The 18,102-nt window shown below is 33.5% G+C and overlaps 4 protein-coding genes across 4 annotated transcripts; 1 reads left to right on the top strand and 3 right to left on the bottom strand.

The window, feature by feature from the left end:
- Positions 1–3,896: 3,896 nt before the first annotated feature.
- LOC129238598 (partitioning defective protein 6) lies at positions 3,897–7,935 on the bottom strand. The gene is made up of 5 exons (XM_054873669.1): positions 7,719–7,935; positions 6,369–6,597; positions 6,089–6,314; positions 5,043–5,211; positions 3,897–4,989 (listed from the first exon to the last, which is right to left on the bottom strand). Exons 1-5 carry the CDS (start codon positions 7,782–7,784, stop codon positions 4,624–4,626), a joined length of 1,056 nt encoding a protein of 351 aa, XP_054729644.1. The 5' UTR covers positions 7,785–7,935; the 3' UTR covers positions 3,897–4,623.
- A 1,406-nt stretch (positions 7,936–9,341) lies between these two features.
- Positions 9,342–10,495, top strand: LOC129238652 (U1 small nuclear ribonucleoprotein A). Its single transcript, XM_054873751.1, has 2 exons — positions 9,342–9,789; positions 9,855–10,495. The coding sequence occupies exons 1-2, from the start codon at positions 9,437–9,439 to the stop codon at positions 10,150–10,152; spliced, it is 651 nt and encodes a 216-aa protein (XP_054729726.1). The 5' UTR covers positions 9,342–9,436; the 3' UTR covers positions 10,153–10,495.
- On the bottom strand, positions 10,488–11,212 carry LOC129238654 (thioredoxin-2-like). The gene has a single exon (XM_054873752.1). The coding sequence runs from the start codon at positions 10,980–10,982 to the stop codon at positions 10,575–10,577; it is 408 nt and encodes a 135-aa protein (XP_054729727.1). The 5' UTR covers positions 10,983–11,212; the 3' UTR covers positions 10,488–10,574.
- Positions 11,213–11,308: 96 nt separating this feature from the next.
- Positions 11,309–12,321, bottom strand: LOC129238651 (uncharacterized). The gene has a single exon (XM_054873750.1). It carries the CDS (start codon positions 12,218–12,220, stop codon positions 11,471–11,473), a length of 750 nt encoding a protein of 249 aa, XP_054729725.1. The 5' UTR covers positions 12,221–12,321; the 3' UTR covers positions 11,309–11,470.
- Positions 12,322–18,102: the final 5,781 nt, after the last annotated feature.

The following is an 18,102-nucleotide window of genomic DNA, read 5'->3' as shown; positions in this document are numbered from 1 at the left end:
ACAATCTTAGTTTCCTCCGTCCACAAAATATTTCTCCATTTTTCCTTTGGCCAATTTACTTGTGCTTTAGCAAATTTCAAGCGTGCCGCAACGCCCTGTTCAGTCAACAAAGGCACTAATTTGGGATCCAACAAATGCCTGGGATCCAACAACTGTTATGTCACTTACATTATAATCTAGACGTTTTTTTAATTCTCAGATGACGCTGTCTTCTCTGGTTAGTTTACGATCGCGACCACGTTTTGCGGGTGTATCATTATATGACAGGGCGTTTACTATTACTTGATCAGAATACCCGAGTATTTCCTTTATTTCTCTATATGTTTTACTATTTTTTAGTTATTCTTCGCTGCAGTGTTTTCCTTGACTCATTATTAGAAATTAAAAACAAAAGGAAGTGCTTAAATTTTAATTATTCTTATCTAATTTGTTTCTTTTATACTTACATTTCAGTTTTCTACATAAATGTGAAATAACACATTTTTTGTAATAAAGAGTGGTTTAATTTCAAGGGCCGTTGTTGAATGTGAACCAGACTAAACGTCAAGTTTCTTTCTGCATTTCATTTAACATTTATCAATTTCAGACTAACTCAATTTGAACCATGGAAAGATACAGAATCGAGCAATGCGTTAAAGTTATTCAGGCTTATTATGAAAACGGGAATTCAAATCAAAATGCATATCGCGCACTTCGTGAAGAAAATCATCTTCAGTGATGAGGCACATTTTCACCTCAATGGATTCGTCAATAAGCACAATTGCCACATTTAGGCGAATGATAATCCAAGAGTGATTGCCGAAAAACCAATGCACCCACAAAGAGTGATTGGTTGGTGCGGTTTATGGGCCGGCGGCATCATTGGGCCGTATTTTTTCCAAAATGAGGCCGGTCAGGCAGTTACTGTGAATAGTGTTCGCTATCGTGAGATGATAACGAACTTTTTATGACCCGAATTGGAAGATATGGATGTGGGCGATATGTGGTTTCAACAGGACGGTGCCACTTGTCACACAGCTAACGAAACAATGGCTCTTTTGGGCGAAAAATTTGATGGCCGAATAATCTCACGTTGCTGCGATGTCAATTGGCCGCCAAGATCATGTGATTTGACACCGTGGGACTTCTTTCTTTGGCGCTATTTGAAGGAAAAGGTGTAGGATGAGATAATTCGGCATATTAACGGCATAGAACCTCAATTATGCCTCAGCGTCATCGAAAATTTGGACAATCGGATGGAGGTGTGCCGCCGAGGCGGCGGCCATTTGACCGATATTTTGTTCCACACGTAATTGAGCCACACAAATTTTATCATAATAAAGAGAAATGACAATAATTTCTTAGAAAAATTGTATTTTATTCAAAATCAACACCGGCCCTTGAAACTTGACCACCCTTTAGTTTGTAACACACACTCCTATTTTTTGAACAGCACAGAAGTAAGTCTCACACAGAAATGAATGTGTAAAAATACTTTCATAGCAACTACCTCAAGATTATGCTTCATATTATATATTACTTGGGGAATCCCGTTAGAAGCACCGCTCGAAGAGTGCATTGTGTATATGTTTATTAGGCCGGGTCGATTTGTGGGGAGGCAAAAAAATCCCCCATGGCTCTGTGAAAATCATATTCTAGGTATCAAAATAAGAAACTTTGCCGAAGGAAACATACCTCTAAAACGAATTCTGATGTCCACCAATTGGGGTCGAATTTTTTAGTTTCTTTTCTCATGTAAAGGCCAAAAATGGTGATATTTTGAAATGATTGTATGGGAAATCCCCCAGGGAAGTTCCAGGGGGTGTGTCACTGGCATGGGTGGATCGGCCGTCCAAAGTTAGTGGGGGTCGGTCATACATTTGGACTCGATTGGAGCACTCTAAATGGGTCAAAGTGGGATTTTTCTTTCGAACCAAATTGGGGGGCATCAGAATTCGTTTCAGAGGTATGGTTCCTTCTGCAAAGTTTCTTATTTTGATCCCTAGAATACGATTTTCACAGAGCAATGAGCGATTTTTTAATCGACCCGCCCTAATGTTTATACATACATGCTAGAAAATTGTGATTGAATATAGTTGGCATAGGCACTGCTTTTATTTTAGACACAGCTTTATATGTTGCAACCCAATAACAGGTGTTAGAGGTGAATGGATTGCGTTATCAAGAGATGATTAACGACTTTTTATGGCCGGAATTGGATGGTATTGATCTGGACGTTTATTTCCAACAAGACGGCGCTACGTGCCACACAAGAAACGAAACCATTGATATTTTACGAGAAAAGTTTCCGGACCGTATTATCTCTCGAAGAAATTATCACAATTGGCCACCGAAATCTTGTGATTTAACACCTTGTGACTTTTTTCTTTGGGGCCACGTGAAAGAGAAGGTCTACGCCAACAGCCCAGGGTCGATTCAAGTCCTCAAATATGGAATTCGTAAGGCTATCCAGAACATAGGGCAGCCACTTTGCAATTCAGTAATGGAAAATTTCATAAAAAGGATATTGTCCTGTAAGCGTGGTCGTGGTGAACTTTTGCCTGATGTTATTTTCCACTATTAACGACATACCTTCTCCTCTACCTCTTTATAATGAAATATACATCCGATCATTTATATTAAAAAATAGCGTTTTACTTTGAATATCAAAATAACACCTATTATAATATTAAAAAACGCTTTAGTTGACCACCTACAACTCAATTATTAAAACACCCATAGACTTTTGTGTCAATACTTTTTGTCCCCGTGGGCTTTATTAAACAAAAACCAATCCTACCGCTTGCAATAATGCATATTGTAGAACTGTATAATATGTATGTATGCATGTATAAAATGTGTTTATTTCACAAAATTACTTTTTTACTCTCAATCGGTTTTGACAATTACAATAATATGTAGTTTAAAAATTTATTTTCTAATTCAAATCAGCATAAGCTTTTTTAAATATTGCTTAAAATTCTCATATCTAAATCTCTGGTCTTTTCTATTTCGTCATTTTGTGTTACTTTGCTATAAAATCCATTACATATGAAGGCATAAATTGACAAGTCTTTCGAGTGGTTTCTATTTTATTTGCTCTAAGTTATTTTACAATTTTTCCAGTTCAATAGTACAGAAAAGTAGAAAGTTGTAATTTTATATATCTAACCGCTAATGGACGAGCGTAAAATAGGATTGAACTGTCATAATTGTTATTTACTGGTATGTGTGTATATAGGACGTATAGTATTGTATAAGTACTTTAGTTCACTAAAAGGCTATAAGACACATGCAAGTTGATGTTTTACTTTACTGTTTTTGCTTTGCTTGACTTTCTAATTGCTATTAATACAATTTAGTTATTTTTTTAAAGGCCATTTGATTTTTAAGTGAGCGAAAAATTTTTTGAAATTATCAATTCTTTGGTGAATTTAAAATGATATCTCTAAATTCGTGTAAAATAAATAAAAAACTTTAGCTTGAGCAAATTTTTAACGGAGTTGTACAGTTAATTATTATGGAATACTTGCTTATATTTCCTTTTTTATTATCAGACGTTCCTATACTGTGCACTGATGAATTATTTTTCTAGTGATAAATTTATGGTAAAAATTTGGTTAATACGCTCCAAGAGAAGTAATTTCAAATAATATAAGAAATCTCATTTTCACGACATTTTTTCATAACAACATCGTGGTATGAATAGTGTATGTGTAAACAATTTTAATAAATCTAACACCCAAATCAAATAGCAAGTCAATAATGAGTAAATAAGAGTACCTTAAATTGGATCTTGTTTGCCTTGATAATTTCGATATATTTACTAAAACTTGCTGAAAATCATATATATGTATAAGTTTTTTACTTAGCTTTGTTTACTAAAAAATAATAGTGTATGTTCAAGAATTTCATTAAACATGTTGCATTCCAAAAAGGCATCATATTACAATACAAGGAAAATTTTGACACGAATTACATAAAATCACAAAGTTCTTTTCGGAATGTGAAGTTTTAAGGAGCTTCATAACGTACACTGTCAGATAATACATATGTATGTATATTTAAATTCAAAGAATTGTATGAAATAGCACAATGAAAACAAACTGACAATTTAACACTAAATTTAAATGTATGTGTATAATAGAGTAAGAAGACAACTACAATAAAACATGATTAAAAATATTAACAACACACGTTTTTCTGGCATCTATGCAGATATGTATGTATGTAACTATGTGTATATGTGCCTAATAATACAGTTTGTGTAGTTAAAACGCGACAACGGGCATAGTTTTTGAAAATTAACTCGTAACAATCTGTTCAATCGCATAAATAACTTTTCACTTTACACATTCATTTATAATTAAATAGTACTAGTTTGGAATGTAGAAACAAAAAATAAAACATGAAACATGAAAATTTGTGTGTATATGTCTTTTCTCTTTTATGCCTAAGATTGCTTAGATTTTTGTAGACTTGAAAACTTTTTCAAATTGTATATATATATATGTATATTGTATATATATATATACTTCGCACTTCTACTTTGTTCGATTTTCGAAAGTTACATTTGCCCTCGTCTAAATATCTCGATCTTTTCATTACATTCTCAATATAGATTTCCCATTTCTCTTATTCCATTCAAAGATGTAGTATGCCATCTTTGGACTCGCCACCGCCTACAACTGTAGAAGCTGTTGATGACGTCTGGTGATGTTGTGACGTGATAATCAATGCCGGTGAAGGCACCGTTGACTGTTGCTGATGTTGCTGTGAAGTAACATTATTGTGATCATCGAGTGTTACACCAGTCAGATCAACAATTTCATCTTGCTCGTCTTGTTCATTCTCATCAGAGGTATTAGTCTGATTAGTATGATGTGAACCACTCGATAGTTGACTTGTGCGCGAGAATGAGCCGCGCCGTGGCGAGGTAAGCGTACGTTGGTTTGCCGGCTTTACGGTAATTATTAAATTGGAACTATTTGCCACCATCATATCGGTGACCTAAAAAGATTAAAATTAAGTAGAATACATTGGGAATTGTCATTAAATCGCACCTGATCCAGCGTTTTACCAGCCACTTCAATACCATTTACTTCTATAACCTCATCATTGACTGCTAAAAGTCCAGTACTTTCAGCAAGGCCACCAGGCACAAGCCGCGATATGAAAATACCAGGTTGTTTTTCTAGTCCGTTTGCGGTTACGCGTACCGACGTTCCATCTCTGTGTAAAGAAAGAAATTGTGAATGTTGATAAATATTTTATAAAGTCGTAATGTGATAATTGGAAACTTTGCTTTTACAAACTTGGTTACATTTTAAATGGATGTGTTATACTGAATATGTTTCTTATTTGAAAATTGAAAGCTCAAACCATTAAGAATTATTAATATATTGTTACAATAATTTAATTAAAGCTCGAACTAACGGGTTATGATTATGACTGATCTTATATATTTGCATTGGACGCGTTGGTATTAATTTATAGATAAAAGCTACACGACAAGAAAAAGGAATATGAAAACGCACGATTTTCTGAATTCATATCAATTTTGTTTAATAACGTTTAAAAAAAAAATAAATAATTGGCGCGTACACTTCTGTTAGGTGTTTGGCCGAGCTCCTCCTCCTATTTGTGGTGTGCGTCTTGGTGTTGTTCCACAAATGGAGGGACCTACAGTTTCAAGCCGACTCCGAACGGCAGATATTTTTATGAGGAGCTTTTTCATGGCAGAAATACACTCGGAGGTTTGCCATTGCCTGCCGAGGGGCGACCGCTATTAGAAAAATGCTTTTATTAATTTTAATAACTTATAATTAATTTTAATAACGTTTAACACCTCCAAATGACGGTGGGACTATATTTCTTAATTATTTGATAAATTAAAGTTCTACCAAATCAAATTATCCTAAAATTAAAATTCAAATCAGTGGTTACCTAGAGATTTCTAACCGATTCAGTAATATTTGAATGCGCATATTTGTTTTGTTTTTTTGTTTGGTAGCATAAGAATTTTCCACATAACATAGTTCAAAACTCATTTTTACTTAGTCTTTGTAATTCATATTACCAACTTAATTAGCAACATTGGGGCACTTGCCTTATATAGAAACCCAGCGGTTTATCGCTACCATGCTTTAACAATCGTACACGACGATGCGTCTCAGGAACAATATCGACATCAATAATAGCCGATACTTGACGGAAATCATGTGGTATTGAAATAGTTGGTGCCTTTGCCTTAACTGGCGTCTGACCTAGTATGCTGCTGATTAGATTGTTACGTGGCTTCATTGTGCCAAAACCCGGAAACTCCTCCAAATCATCTAAACCAAAAGGGAGTAATAAAAACGTAAATGTATTACAAAGCATCTACTCACCTTTACGTTGCACGATTATGCGCAGCAATGGCCGTGCAATTTTTAACGCTCTACCAAAGTTATCATCATTATTTATTGGCAACAGGTCGTTGTCACGTGGATCAATGTATAAAATAATAAATTGTAGGGTGTGCAGTCTATGCAGTTTTTCAATGAGGGCAGAGAAATCCTCGAAATTTTGTATTTCGCCATGACGTTTAAAGCTCCAGCGACGAAATTCTGCATCAAACTGATAAAAATAACAAACAGAAAATTACATTTTTTAATTTTTCATTAATTGAAAACCTAATTTATACGCATGCATACACATAAGTATTTGATGTCTTTGGAAGTTATTTTTCCATGTTCGAAAAATAATAGAACTAGCATTAGTGCCTATATAAGACATCAATAAAGCGGCACAATCGTTTTAGGAATTCGCTGAGTGACGGTTTTGAATAAATTATTGGGAATGTAATGCGACTTCTGGGCTATAACAAACACTCCCCCATAACATGAATGTTCGTGTGACTTTAGGTACATACCTAATACATATGTATATAGTTAAACAAGTGCGGAAATGAAAACTGTCTTATTTAATCGAGGTCATGAAAACTAGAGTGTTTATATGCTATCACATTGTATCTTCAAATATGCAGTATAGCTATATGCCCTTGTTTTTTTATAAATTATATAACATATAATTTTTCAATACTATTAATATTTCTTATGTTTTAACAATTAACTTTTAGAAGATTCTATTTTTTGTTTTTCGTTGTGAGAACGTTACTTAGGGTGGCCTTGTGAACCCACACAATCAAAGTATTCTAAACTTATCTACGCTGACAGGTGCCTCCTACAAATTTGCTCGATACTGTTCTAAATTTCTAGGTTTAATTTACCAACCAATTATTTTTTAAATAGTTAAATTCTCGAAGATAATGCAGTACGTTGATAGATTTAAAACTCAATAGTTTATGAGGACGCCTGTTGCGATTATGAAGAGCAGGAAGTTAATATTAGACGTTGTTATAAATATGTGTATATAACACGGCTTTTTAAGAATATGTAATTTGATTTTCAATGTAAAGCTTATCGCTTTATGTTGCAAAAAGCCTAGCCCAACTTAGCGGCTAGCTTGACAAAATTACCGACGGTGGCGGTACAGAAGGTGGCAATGGCGCTGCTATGAATCATACTGCTGTGCCTCGATTTTACAAAGCAAATTCGAACTACATATATCGCTATTATTTTTGTCTAACAGTTTAATACTCTTAAGATTTATGTGTTGAATTAAACATCTTCAAATCAACACTATTCAACGTTTATCGGTAGTGATTTTTCTTCTTTTTGTACATTTCTCTATTTCACCTTTGATTTCACTTCAATTAGATTTGTTTCTCCGGTCGCCATCGAATTCGTTTTACTTTTCGACATTTTGTTTTATAGCATTAAAATGCCAATACACCAAATCGAATCTTGCGTATTTTTTTTATTGTTATTCACACAATTTTTCACAAAACTAACAGAAAATCTAAAATTGGTTAAAATTATAAAAGAAAGAACGAAAAGCAATGTAATTCAACAACAAAAAATAAAAGATGATAGGGATTTAAAGTGAACAATACGAAAATGAAAAGAGCAAAATTTGTAAAAGATTACCTAAACTTCTATTGTGAATATATTCAACTGTGTTATGAATGTTGTTTTCAAATAAATTATTATTCAATGGGATATATTGTATCTTTTTCAAAGAATGGAATTAATGTATATTTCTTATGATAAAATTATATTTTATAAGAAAGATATCTATTTATATTTATAAGAATATTATGTGAAAAATGTATTGATATTAAAAAATAGCAGTTTGCACGTCAGATACAAAATTAACATATAAAAAAGTTGAAGTTAACAGAAACAGATGACGTTAGACGTTCCCACGACAGTCGGTTCTAAGTTACCGGAACGACCCGGATTTATATTTGGCCAAGGACTGTCACTTCAGCAGTATGGGGAATGTTTAGGCTGTTACAACAACAACAACTAGACAGGGCTAGTTTACAATTACGTTCTGGATATTGTATCAGGTTAAGCTCCTATTTATCCAGAATTGGCCCGGATATACCAAACATATGCTCTGCATGTGAAGGCATCCCGCACGACACTAACCACCTTAGACCCCATTCATCTAACACCGCTCTCTCTCTGGACCCAACCTGTCGGAACAGCATGTTTCCTGGGCCTACCTTAAATGAGCTAGACGAAGACGACCGGTGATATATGTACACTACACTGACAGGGCTTGTATTACTGTTACAATAACAACGTTGGGTTAAATATTTTTGTCACTAAAATTTTTGGCAGAAGTACTTCTATATCAGCAAAAAATTGAAAGAACTGGTCTTGTAGTTATAAGTGATTTCTGTCATTAAAATTCTTTATTTTAATGTTCTTTATTTTCATTTTCTTTATTTAAAAAAGAAGGCGCTGACCCCCTTTTTGGGTGTTTGGTCGAGCTCCTTCTCCTATTTTAGCTTGCGTCTTGACGCTTTTCCACAAATGGAGGGATCTACAGTTTTAAGTCGACTCCGAACGGCAATATTTTTTATGTGGAGCTTTTTCATGGCAGAAATAGACTTGGAGGTTTGCCATTTCCTGCCGAGGGGCGAAAACAACCTTTTCTTTTTTGGGCCTTCACCGAGATTCGAACCGACGTTCTCTCCGAATTTTGAATAGTAGTCACGCATCAATTGATTCGACTACGGCGGCCTGCAATATATATATATATATCTGTCATTAATATACCAACTATAGTTTACATTGCTAATTCTTCTGTGCCAGTTACTATGCAATAAGAATTATAAATATAATATTAAAATTCATTTGAATATCAAAATTAATCAAAAGTAATTGAAGAATACAACTCTGCGTCGTCTTTGCGTATACCAATAGAACCTGCATACATTTCTCTTCACCACTCAGAGAACGCCGATATTAAAAGAGAACGTCAAAATACGTTTTTTAGGTTTTCGTATTAACAACGTTTTGCGTGATTTATTTAACAATTTTCACTAAATTATTATTAAAAAATGGATGCTCGACCAAATCAAACAATTTACATTAATAATCTTAATGAAAAAATTAAGAAAGAAGAACTCAAAAAGTCCTTGTACGCCATTTTTTCTCAATTCGGGCAAATTCTAGATATTGTGGCGCTAAAAACGCTTAAAATGCGTGGTCAAGCGTTTGTGATTTTTAAAGAAATTGCAAGTGCATCGAATGCGCTCCGTACTATGCAGGGATTTCCGTTCTATGATAAACCAATGCGCATTGCTTACTCAAAGTCAGATAGCGACATAGTGGCCAAGATAAAGGGTACATTCAAAGAGCGTCCCAAGAAAGTCAAACCACCAAAGCCGGCACAAACCACAGAAGACAAAAAGTAAGTAAATTTAAGTTTTTTTGTTAATACTAAGCTGTATTTTAACGTGTATTTTTTTATTGCAGAGATAAAAAGAAGAAGACGTCAAATGCTGAAAATGCGAATCCAAATACACAAACTGAACAACCACCAAACCAAATTCTTTTCCTCACCAATTTGCCGGAAGAAACAAACGAAATGATGCTTTCCATGTTGTTCAATCAATTCCCTGGCTTCAAAGAGGTGCGTTTAGTGCCAAACCGTCACGACATTGCCTTCGTAGAATTCGCCACCGAATTACAAAGTAATGCTGCGAAGGAGGCACTGCAAGGCTTCAAGATAACGCCGTCACATGCTATGAAGATCACATTTGCCAAAAAGTGAGAGTTTAATCACGGGCTAAAAGTGTTTAGAGGTATATACACGATAGATATACATAAATTTAACTTAGCACTAGCATTTTTTTTAATTGGTAAACTTCCATACGTGGAGTTCCAGCATGTGAATTAACTTTTCCAATATAAAATAACAATATTTTTCCTTTACCTGAACATGAAATGATTGAATTGGTATGCTCATGCTATTAAAATCAGCGCCTTGTGAAGATTTTTTTGGTTCATTTATCTCAGTTCATTTATCTCTGAATCCATTCAAATAAATGTACGTTGAAAAACAATTTTAATTTGGAAATAAAGTGCATGCCATGCTTGGCAGAGTAATACAATATATAAGTTAATTCAATTTATTACGTTAAACACTCATTTTTGTAAGTATATTAAGTATTTTCATTTTATAGAATCAGTTATTTAGTCAAGAACTGGTTGCTCCTCCTCCAATATCTGTTCGGCTTCAGCAATCTCAGGCATATTTTCCATAGGTATTGGCTCGCCTACATACTTTTCCATGTTTTTAACAAGTTTCTCAGAGTTGCCGCCAACAAACACATCAATAATGTGATTATCCTTGATGAACACGAAAGTCGGCATGCTGTTAACATTGTATTCGAGAGCAATTTCTTCACAATCGTCCACGTTTACTTTCACTACAACTGCTTTATCAGCATATTGAGTGGCTAATTCTTCCAGCTTCGGGCTGATAATCTTACATGGTCCGCACCAGTTTGCAAAAAAGTCAATGACCACCAATTGACCGGAGCTGCGTGCTTCTTCGATCTTCTTGTCCAGGTCCTCTTTATTTTGAATTATGTATACCATGATTTCGCGGTTGCAATCAAATTGATTTCTCGATATCGCAATTTCTTATTTGAAATAATTAGGACAGAAAATTTATATTTTTAATATTTTCTTTATTTCTTTAACAGCAAAATCACAACAGCGTGGTTGTGAATTCAAACGAAATTTTTTTCTTGAGCAAAGTGTTGTAACGGCACAAACATCCCTAAAATGGTGTTATTATAATTAATATAATTATACTCGCATATAATTTTATATTACAAATTAATCAATATACCCCAAATTTTGACAAAATCTTGTGACAGACGCCTAAACAATATATTGTACATAATATCATTAATAATCGATTATGCTGATTAACAATATATGTATGTATTTACATACATACATATATTTAATTTATTCTTCCAAAACATTTTTCTATATTGCAAATGTTAGCTATGTTAGCGATGCTTTTGTTGTTTGTAGAGCCGTTAACGTTCGCGTCAGTTTGTCGAGCTTCTTCTTTACTATTGTTGAGGCCCATTTGCCTCTTCTCCGCTATTCATAGGCTCTCCCACATACTTTTTGAGAATGCTAACTAACTTGTCCTCATTGCTGCCAGCAAATCTTTCCAATACTTGATTCTCCTTTATCAATACAAACGAAGGCATCATAGTAACTTCGTTATCAATGGCTATTTGTTCACAATCGTCAATATTTACTTTTGCAATGATCAACTTGCCTTTATACGTAGTGAGTAATTCTTCAAGTTTCCTATTTATTAGCATACAAGCTCCACACCAAGGCGCAAAAAATTCTAGCAATAAATGTTTACGTCCGGCATCGGTTAGAAGTTGGTCATAAGTATCCCGATCAGATACGATTACTAGCTCATTTACCGTATCATTCAAAATTGGTGGTGGAGGCAACGCAGGTGGAACCGGGTCAGAAGGAGTTGAAGGTGGTTTAGGTGCTGATGCTGGTAATGGTTCGTTAGCTGTTGGGGGTGTTTGAGACGGTACTACTGGTGCTGGGGAATTACCAGTGGTTGTCGTGGTTGCTGGTGTTGCTGATGCTGATATAATTTGAGCTGCCATATTTTGAGCCGTAGTTGCTGGATCATTTCGAACAGATTCATCGGGTACGGAAGCCATTTGGGCTGGTACAGCAACTGTTGGCGCGTTTTGAGCCGCAACCGCAGGTGCACTTTGGGCAGGTCCCGCAGACGGTGAAGCTCTGAGAACATTTCTATTGGATGGTGCACGCCGAGAAGACATGCTAAAATAGCTTCTTTTTTTTAAAAAACACGCCAAAAAATAAATATAAAATTTTGGTGCTTAAATTTGACAAAGAATATATTTTCGAAAATTAAAAAAAAAATTAATATGTTAATAAACTCTGTAAGACTTATGTATGTATGTATGTGTGATTATAATGTTTTGCATTCTGTGGTATTAATAAAAGGTCTTTCAAAAGTGACGCCTAGATGTCAGTAAGGAATAATTCCGAGACGGTACCTTTTTTTATGTAATTTTAACCATAGATACAACAACATTATGAAACTTATTATGAAAATACTAGCAAACCCCGCCCCCTTCGCTGGGCACACTAAAATAGAATAGATATGGTTTAGAATAGAAAAGATATGGTTTTCATATTATTTATTTCTTTATTCTTTATTCAAGCGCTTTGGCATAAACAATATTTTTTGTTTTTCTATTTGTTTTTGACTAAATATATAATGTTGTTGGCTTCCCAACACGTGAACAGCCAACGTATAGTTGACCATGGGTGAATACTGGTTCTTCTAAATTCATCCCGCATATTTCTAAAGTTTGCCCTTGTGATTTATTGATAGTTATTGCAAATGCTAAACGAATGTGCAGTTGCAAACGCTTGAATTCAAATGGCAATTCAGGTGGAATCATTGGAATTCTCGGTATTAGAACGTCTTCATTCTTGAATTTGCCAATTAAAGCTCTTATCGACAGCTTTCATTTGATGTCCACATTGTACATACACAACCAAAGGTTACCCGGGTCCACGTTTTGACCTATATTTCGAGACCCCAGTCACGGAGCGGCAGAAAAATACTCTGAACTAAAGCATTCACCAACAGCTTCAATTTAATACCCATTTTGTACATACACATCCGAAGGTTACCCGGGTCCACGTTTTGACCTATATCTCGAGCCCTATCCACCAATAGACATCCAAACTATACGTAAACCATCTTCAATACCTACTTAAGGGGGGACCCTCATTTAGACGGTCGAAAAATGCATCATTTTTGGGAATTTTTTTCTCAGGTAAAATAACTTCAAACGTTTTGTAATTCATAAAGTACTTTAATAAATGTCTTGACTGTCTACAAAAATTTTCGGAGAAGAAAAAAAACATTTTAAGTATGGAAATATACACCTCGTCCATGGCACCTCATTCTATCTGTGTACATTCTAGCGCTCTGAATTTTTTTCTGAAATAAAAAAACCAAATTTTTTTTAAAACTTTAGGATAATACCTTCGATGTGACATTTTGATTTAAAAAAAAATGTCGAAATTGATATTTTTTACCCAGTTTTATGTTAAAAGTGATTTTTCATGCATAAAAATTGACTTTAAAATTACAAAAAAATATGAAAATCTTTTTTTTTTAAAAAACACTTAATGTCACATTGAAAACAATTTAATTATCTTTAAAATGAGCTATTGTAAAGCCTGATTGGTTCAATACAGCGTTCTCAATTGTGTACACAAAATCGAAAAATGATGTTTCGAGAAAAACGCGTTTAAAGTTTTGGATACAGGCGATCAGGCCACCCGTCGGGTCCTGTTAAAAATTTTGTCACTCCTTCAAAAATACAGATATCGACTTGAAATTTTGAAAGTATATTCTTAAATAGTTGTAGAATAGATTAAAATTATTTCCAAAAAATCGATTTTTTTTACCCGATAAATGAGGGTCCCCCCTTAACAATGTGTGTAAGTTTGGTTTAATTCGGTGCAAAGACACGGCCGGTTAGCGAACACACACAAAAAGTTGACTTTATTTTATATATAAGATAGAATAATAATTATAATACGTTCACGTTTTTCATGCTCAACTCCCCATCCATAATTTTCTATACAAAATTTCTCTCCCAAAATCTGAAATTATAAAATAATCCTAGATAATAACCATACTTTTTGACATACAATCCTGTGTTTTCTGTATAATAGATCATTATTTTTACGAGTGTAAAGAAAAACGTGAAAGAAAAAACGAAACGAAATAAAATGCAAAGAAAAGAGTTTTTAGACATAATTCTTGTTAGGAATTATTAACTATGCATTCATATAACGTGTGTTTTCTTATTACTTATTATAAAATGAAAGCGTGTGTTTTCTTATTACTTATTATAAAATGAAATATCGAATTTCGAATGCGTATTGCTGCCATAATTCTTTGAAACCTCAGTAAACGTCGTTTACGGATTTCCTCCGCATTACGCGTATAATTCGTGTTAAGAAATTTAAGATAAAATGGGTAAGTATTGCGTAACGATCTAGTAGGAATATGAAAGTAAATGCAACGTAATAGGGATGAACAGTAAATTTCTCCTTTAATTACACTAAAAACTATTGACAGCTAATTGTCAATTTTGCAGGTAATCTGCCTTATGTGAACGTACTTTTAGACACATCATTTTTATTATTTTTTTTTAAATAATTGCGAAAGCGCGATCTCATGAATGTCCAAAAAATTGTACCGTATGCTTTATTTACAAACAAAAATTAACTATTTTTATTGAAGCACTGCGGAAAGACCCAACGCTTAAAGGGGGAGTCTCATGTAGAAGCCTCAAAAAATCGATTTTTTTGTTTCGATAATCTGAAAAAATAGTATCTTAAGAATATACTGTGAAATTTTCATGCCGAAATTCTCAATATTATAGCTTTTACAGCCCACTAACTGAGTAGAGAGGGGTCCGCGCGCTCCTGTACCTCAAACTTTAAGGGGTTAGGGGTAGTCAGAGGCCCGAAAAAATGATGATTTTAACGAATTTTTTTTTGCTACTTAATTAATTTATTTAACAAAAATAAAAACATAGCATAAAAACATCATGTTTTAACTTGATTTCACCAAAATTTCAAAAAAAAAAATTAATAATTGCAAAAGTTATCGCGGTTTGTGTGAAGCCCGTTTCTCCAGAAGTCCCTTGCGGTGAACATCACAAGTCCTTGCAGATTCATCTAAAACCAATCGGACAAGAAAAATTAGTTTTATTAATAGATAATCTTGTGCCTGATCGAAGCTTTTTTTTTTTGTTTCAAAATGAACAAAATGGCGGCCTCAGAAAATTTTTTCCAGATTTTAGAAAAAAAAACCAACAGTTAATTGTTAAAAAAAAATCGAAATTTTTGAAAAAAAAAAATCCTTCGATCAGGCACAAGATTTTTATGTTTTTCAAAAGCTGTATAAATTTTATTGAAATCTACGTAGCGGTTTTTAAGTTACAGTGTTCACCAGTTTGAAAAACATAGTTTTGAGAAAAACGCATTTAAAGTTTTGCTATCGGCTTCGGAGCGGCCGAGCGTCCTTTGTTAATTGTTGAATAACTTGAAAAGTATTTGTCGGATTCACTTCAAATTTTTACACAATATTTTTAAAACATTATACTTTAAGAAAATGTAAAAAAAAAATCGATTTTTTGAAAATTCTGACTACCCCTAACCCCTTAAACTCAATTATCTCGAAACGACTTTTTTAAAAACTGCTCGTGCTGTTCGAATTAAAGTTATCGACCGATTTGTTTGAAGTTCTGTACATTACTATCGGAAGGATAAACCTAAAATTACAGATATTTCGCGTTGATAAATTACTTTTTGGGGGTTAAAAATGTCAATAAAATAGCTCTGACTTTTAATTCTTCTGACTTAATTAAATTTATACTTGTTTTTTAATTTTACAGGTTCATCCTTTCCGTAAATATGTTATAAAAAAACCAATTTAATTTTTTTGTTTTAGATCGATAGATTAAGAGTAATAAATAGAGCAGTTTGGGACCTCGCGCCGTAGGCAGCCGACAAGAAATGATACTGAGCCGCCATTTTGAAAAAAGAAAATGAAAAATTTTTGTTTTGTACTCTCGAAAGGTTAAATATAGTGGTGCTTAAGCTTCAAAATAATATAAATTTTTAATCACTTTTAAAAATATGTTAAAAAAATGACCGATTTTGAGGCTTCTACATGAGGCTTCCCCCTTAAAGAAAAATAAAAACAAATTGAAAATAACACAAATTTTAATCTCGTATCAAGAAAAACAAATTGTTTGGGCTATCCTATTATACATACATACCTATATAAGTAGTAAGTGCATACACATATTACCTTAAGCAAAATAACTGAAAACCCATAAGTATCGGCTTATTTAGAAAATTTCAAAGATGGAATATCCTGCCTCAGATTTTTGATTGATGGGAGCAACATTCCAAAGGAGTGGTACTAATTTGTGGAATTTCGTAGCCAGAATAGATTAAGTTCAGAGGAAACATTTGAGCTAGAATGCTTAGAAAATGAATTTGCGGCATTTTCTGCAGTTTCACCGTTTGATCTTTAAAGAAAAGTGACATTAGGATATTTGAAACTTTTTTTAATAAGTAATTATTATAAAGTTTATTATAAAATTATGCAAGTAACAATTGAGGGTTTCGAACTAAAATGAATTTATTATATACGTTTATGAACATGGCATATTTCTTGTAAGATCCAATTCTTAGATATTTTAAGTGCTTGGTATACCATAGCATATTTAATATTACTTGGCAGTATTTAAATTAGAGAAAAAATACATACAGTTAATGTTTTCGAATAAGCTATATAAAAATTAAAAGATAAAAAAAGTTACTAAGTTTAATTGATATTGATTCCGGTATATTCTGTTTTGGTACACGAAACAGAGATTGTGGTAAAAGGACAGGGGTTGAAGGTAGCGATATTGGAAAGTCAGACTGGGAGCTTCGGGGCTGCTGGAGGGGCCCACGGAGGAACAATAAAGGAGAAGAAACCAGCGGTGTGCATTACTTAAAAGGTATTTAATCTTGTTATTGAATATAATTTAGTTGAAAAATGTTTGTGAATTCGGAACGAGGTTTTGTAATTAAAAAGTAAAACCCTTTGAAAAAATATTTTGTGCGAAAATATTTTAAGTGATACAAACTGAAATACTGTCTCATTTATAACTTTTCCAACCATGTCCTATTTTTGCAAATCGGATCAGAAAGTGTTGAATTTCCTCATATTAGAGGCTCTTTACATTTTTTCCTCCTCCATAAAAAAAAAAAAATAAATAAATAATTAGCGCAAACACTTCCGTTAGGTGTTTGGCCATGCTCTTTCTCCTATTTGTGATGTGCGTCTTGCTGTTGTTCCACTTCGATCGGCAAATGGTTTTTATGAGGAATTTTTCAGGGCAGAAATACACTCGAAAGTTTGTCTTTGCCTGCCGAGGGGCGACCGCTATTAGAAAAAAAACTTTTTCTACAATTTGATATTCATGTAGATTCGAACCTACGTATTTCTGAGTAGTAGGTGCGCACCAACCATTCCGGCTATGGCGTTATTATTCTGTAAAAACAAATTAAAAAATTTACTTAAGTTCATTTACGTCAGTTTGCTCAGGAGCAAAAATTGAACGAAGCCGAAGGCCATGTAAGAGGAAATTACATCTATCATACATTAAAAAAAATATTTAATTTGGAATGGCTGTATAACATTTTCAGTCTGCATTAAATCTAAAATTAAATTGACCTTTTTTAAATTTAGGGGTTAGGTGGGTTTGAAAATTTCAAAAAATCGATTTTAAATAGTATAATATGTTTAAAATATTCTCCTAAAATTTCAAATTGATCCGAGTAAAATTCTACGAGATAGACCCTTCAGAAGTTCCGCCCATCAGGCCATGTCAGTGCAGCGTTTCGTTTTTAAACGCGTTTATCTCAAAACTCGATTTTTTAAGTCGGTGGACACGATTTCTCGAAAAGTTATAAAGCGATTTTGTTCAAATTTTGCACACATCTTTGGAATAACATTATCAAGTTATTGAACGAAGGATTCTTTTTTTTTTATTACAACTAATTTTTTCCATCCAACACATGACGAAAATTTGACCAAAAAATG

This window comes from Anastrepha obliqua, chromosome 2 (genome assembly GCF_027943255.1).
Source record: "Anastrepha obliqua isolate idAnaObli1 chromosome 2, idAnaObli1_1.0, whole genome shotgun sequence".
NCBI classification, from domain to species: domain Eukaryota; kingdom Metazoa; phylum Arthropoda; class Insecta; order Diptera; family Tephritidae; genus Anastrepha; species Anastrepha obliqua.
Note: the sequence above shows the minus strand (reverse complement) of the source record. Positions and strands in the feature narration are given on the sequence as shown.

Bases quoted from the DNA above. Each gene is read 5' to 3' on its own strand.
- LOC129238598 (XM_054873669.1), bottom strand. From the start codon at position 7,784: ATGTCGAAAAGTAAAACGAATTCGATGGCGACCGGAGAAACAAATCTA. The intron at 5,212-6,088 runs GCAAGTGCCCCA...TTCTTTACACAG, and splicing joins CCGCTGGGTTTCTATATAAG to AGATGGAACGTCGGTACGCG. The intron at 4,990-5,042 runs GTGCGATTTAAT...TAATCTTTTTAG, and splicing joins CTGGTAAAACGCTGGATCAG to GTCACCGATATGATGGTGGC.
- LOC129238652 (XM_054873751.1), top strand. From the start codon at position 9,437: ATGGATGCTCGACCAAATCAAACAATTTACATTAATAATCTTAATGAA. The intron at 9,790-9,854 runs GTAAGTAAATTT...TTTTTATTGCAG, and splicing joins CAAACCACAGAAGACAAAAA to AGATAAAAAGAAGAAGACGT.
- LOC129238654 (XM_054873752.1), bottom strand. From the start codon at position 10,982: ATGGTATACATAATTCAAAATAAAGAGGACCTGGACAAGAAGATCGAA.
- LOC129238651 (XM_054873750.1), bottom strand. From the start codon at position 12,220: ATGTCTTCTCGGCGTGCACCATCCAATAGAAATGTTCTCAGAGCTTCA.